General features: G+C 36.5%; 1 protein-coding gene across 4 annotated transcripts in view; it reads right to left on the bottom strand.

Moving 5' to 3' along the window:
- Window positions 1-202: 202 nt before the first annotated feature.
- The window catches only part of CNOT2 (CCR4-NOT transcription complex subunit 2), a 111,609-nt gene continuing 109,309 nt past the window's right edge, over window positions 203-2,502 (bottom strand). For all 4 annotated transcript variants that reach the window (XM_019543220.1, XM_019543221.1, XM_019543222.1 and 1 more), the window contains one exon: window positions 203-1,343. In XM_019543220.1, coding sequence (XP_019398765.1) covers window positions 1,257-1,343 — 87 coding nt within the window. In that variant the 3' untranslated portion in view covers window positions 203-1,256. The remainder of the gene's footprint in view (window positions 1,344-2,502) is intronic.

Consider the following 2,502-nt stretch of genomic DNA (forward strand, 5'->3'; position numbering starts at 1 on the left):
ATGAAAACAAGATGGACCAAAATATTTGGCCTACTGTAGATAGGTATATAATCTCTTAAATTACTTGTCAGCAGCAAAAAGACTCTTCAATGTAAGTGTCTTAACCACTGTACAGCTTGATATTTAATACTTCAACAGGTATTTTTCATTTTCATTGTTGAAGAAATAATTTCACAATCTCAAATCAAAGTCAACACTGCAGTGAGGAGAGCTTTTCTACTTTATTACAAAGAGAAGAAGCCTTTATGTGGTCAGAAAATACAAGATTGATCTTTTTTTTCTCTTCCTATGAAACGCTGCTGTTCAAACAGCCAGAGTGAATTGTCTCAGTTCACTTCTTTAAGTCCCATCACATTCACTTGGGTATGGATGTCCTTGGCTGCTGAAAATCTGGCCCTTTAGTGCACAGGGCGACAAAGTAGTCCCCTGACCAGCAGTTCCAGAATGTCCCGTTTTCATATATTGCATCCATGCACACCTCCTAAAAATGAGGTACAGCAGGGCAAACATTTTCCAAAATAGATGTCATATATATAATATATACACATTCGTACATACATACCTTTATTCATGTGATGTCCAAAAATTTAAAAAAAATGTACACATTTATTACAAAATCGTAACAAAGACTGGACAGTGTTTTGCTCATTCTGGAAAGATGAAGCTCAGTAATACACAACTCCGGACAACTAACCAGAGGTTGTGGCAATATCTTTCTTCTAAACAGTCAGATATTCTTGCATTAAGCTTGGCGAAAACTGCCTTTCGAAAACAGAAGGGGAAGTAAAATGAAGGAAGCAGACCTTGCTCATCTTTCCAAATGAAATACGAGAAGGATCTTCACATAAAAATGCACAAACATTTTTTATTACCAATAGTGCTACAATGAACAATGCAAATTTTGTTGTCTAATTTTTTGTCTTTTCCTTTTTTCTTTTTTTTACATTTCGGAAATTAAGTGGTAAATTTTTGTCAGTGTACTCGCTCGTCTTTACAGACCCAAGCTTGTCTGCTGGCAAAAAATAAAAATAAACAGAAACAAATTCAGACCCTGCTCAAACTAAAGAAAAACAAATGACAAATTTAGTTGTTGGGCAGCACATAATTAGTAAGGCAGGACCTCAAATGGTGACCCTTTGCATGAGCCAATTGCCAGATCCTCAAGGAATTAAAACCAGGATGCCTGAGCCACATCAGTTCTGCAGTTATGTTGAGTATTGTGCTGAGACAGCCATACCCCAAGAAAAGGGAAGTCTTTAGAAGGCTTGCTGAGCAGGGTTGTAGTTGAAAGTTGATGGCAGATGAGGCCTTTCTTCTAGTTTGTCATATTCCAGATGGAACTCCTACAATTAAACAAAAAGACAAAAACCTTTAATTACTGGTACTTTCATTTATACATGGAAATATCTGTGTATACTTAACAATTTATCTTATATTAAAATGCTGCTTTTACAAGTAATTTAAGTCCTAGCTTACTAATAGGGGTAATATAAAGCTTGCTTAGTTTGCAATCACAGATTTTTTTAACATGCAAGGTAGTCAGTATGCTTCAGTGCTGTCTGTAATGGTGCCATCTTCCCCATTTTTTCCAGTGGTGATTAGCCTCACCAGCTGAGTTGTGAGCACTTAAACAGTTTAGCACAGAGCCAGGATACAGTATGCAAGTAAGTCATTAGCAGAACTTTAAACAAAGCATTTAACACTTTAAAAGGAGCTTTATGAAGACCTATTTTAGATGCAACACCACTCAAGTTTGGAGGTATTTTGGTGCCAGCTGTTAGATGAACTCAAATTAGTTGGAAAAAATCACAAAGCCAGGGTTCTCTTTTATGACATTAAATACAAAGGCAACACACAAGCATATAAAGAGACCATTTAAATCAATTTAACAGATCTAATAATTCCTGTATCCAGTTTTGCATATTCAGATTTAGTCAGCCTTCCTTTACATTATCTGAGCCACTGATAAAAGCCTGACTATAATGAACTTTGATGATGTGCCATTAATTTCAAAGCACTTAATAAACTATTATGATGAATGTTGGATCTCAATCAACATACAGAGATGCCAAATAGATACTGATTAATAAATGGATAGTTCTCTTCCTTGCTAATACAATACCTTGAATTATTGCTTGAGGATGTTTAATATGTATAAGTATAAACATTTTAGTCATTTAGCTTAAGAATGTATTTTGATGCATTTGTTAAGAGAGAGTTCAAGGATGCTTACTGTTTGGGTATTTCTTGATACTTATCTTGTGACCTTAAAACTTTTAACAACTTTAATTTCTTCCCAGGATCATAGAATCACAGAAGTAGGGTCGGAAGGGACCTTGTAAATCTTCAAGCCCGACCCCCCGCCCAGGCGGGAGAAAAAGACTGGACTCAAATGAGTCCAGCCAGGTAGTCATCAAGCCTCTTCTTAAAGATTCCCAGGGTAGGAGCCAGCACCACTTCCCTAGGAAGTTGGTTCCAGCTCCTAGCCGCCTTAACTGTGAA

Source organism: Crocodylus porosus, unplaced genomic scaffold (genome assembly GCF_001723895.1).
Source record: "Crocodylus porosus isolate Cpor-Errol unplaced genomic scaffold, CroPor_comp1, whole genome shotgun sequence".
Lineage (NCBI taxonomy): Eukaryota > Metazoa > Chordata > Crocodylia > Crocodylidae > Crocodylus > Crocodylus porosus.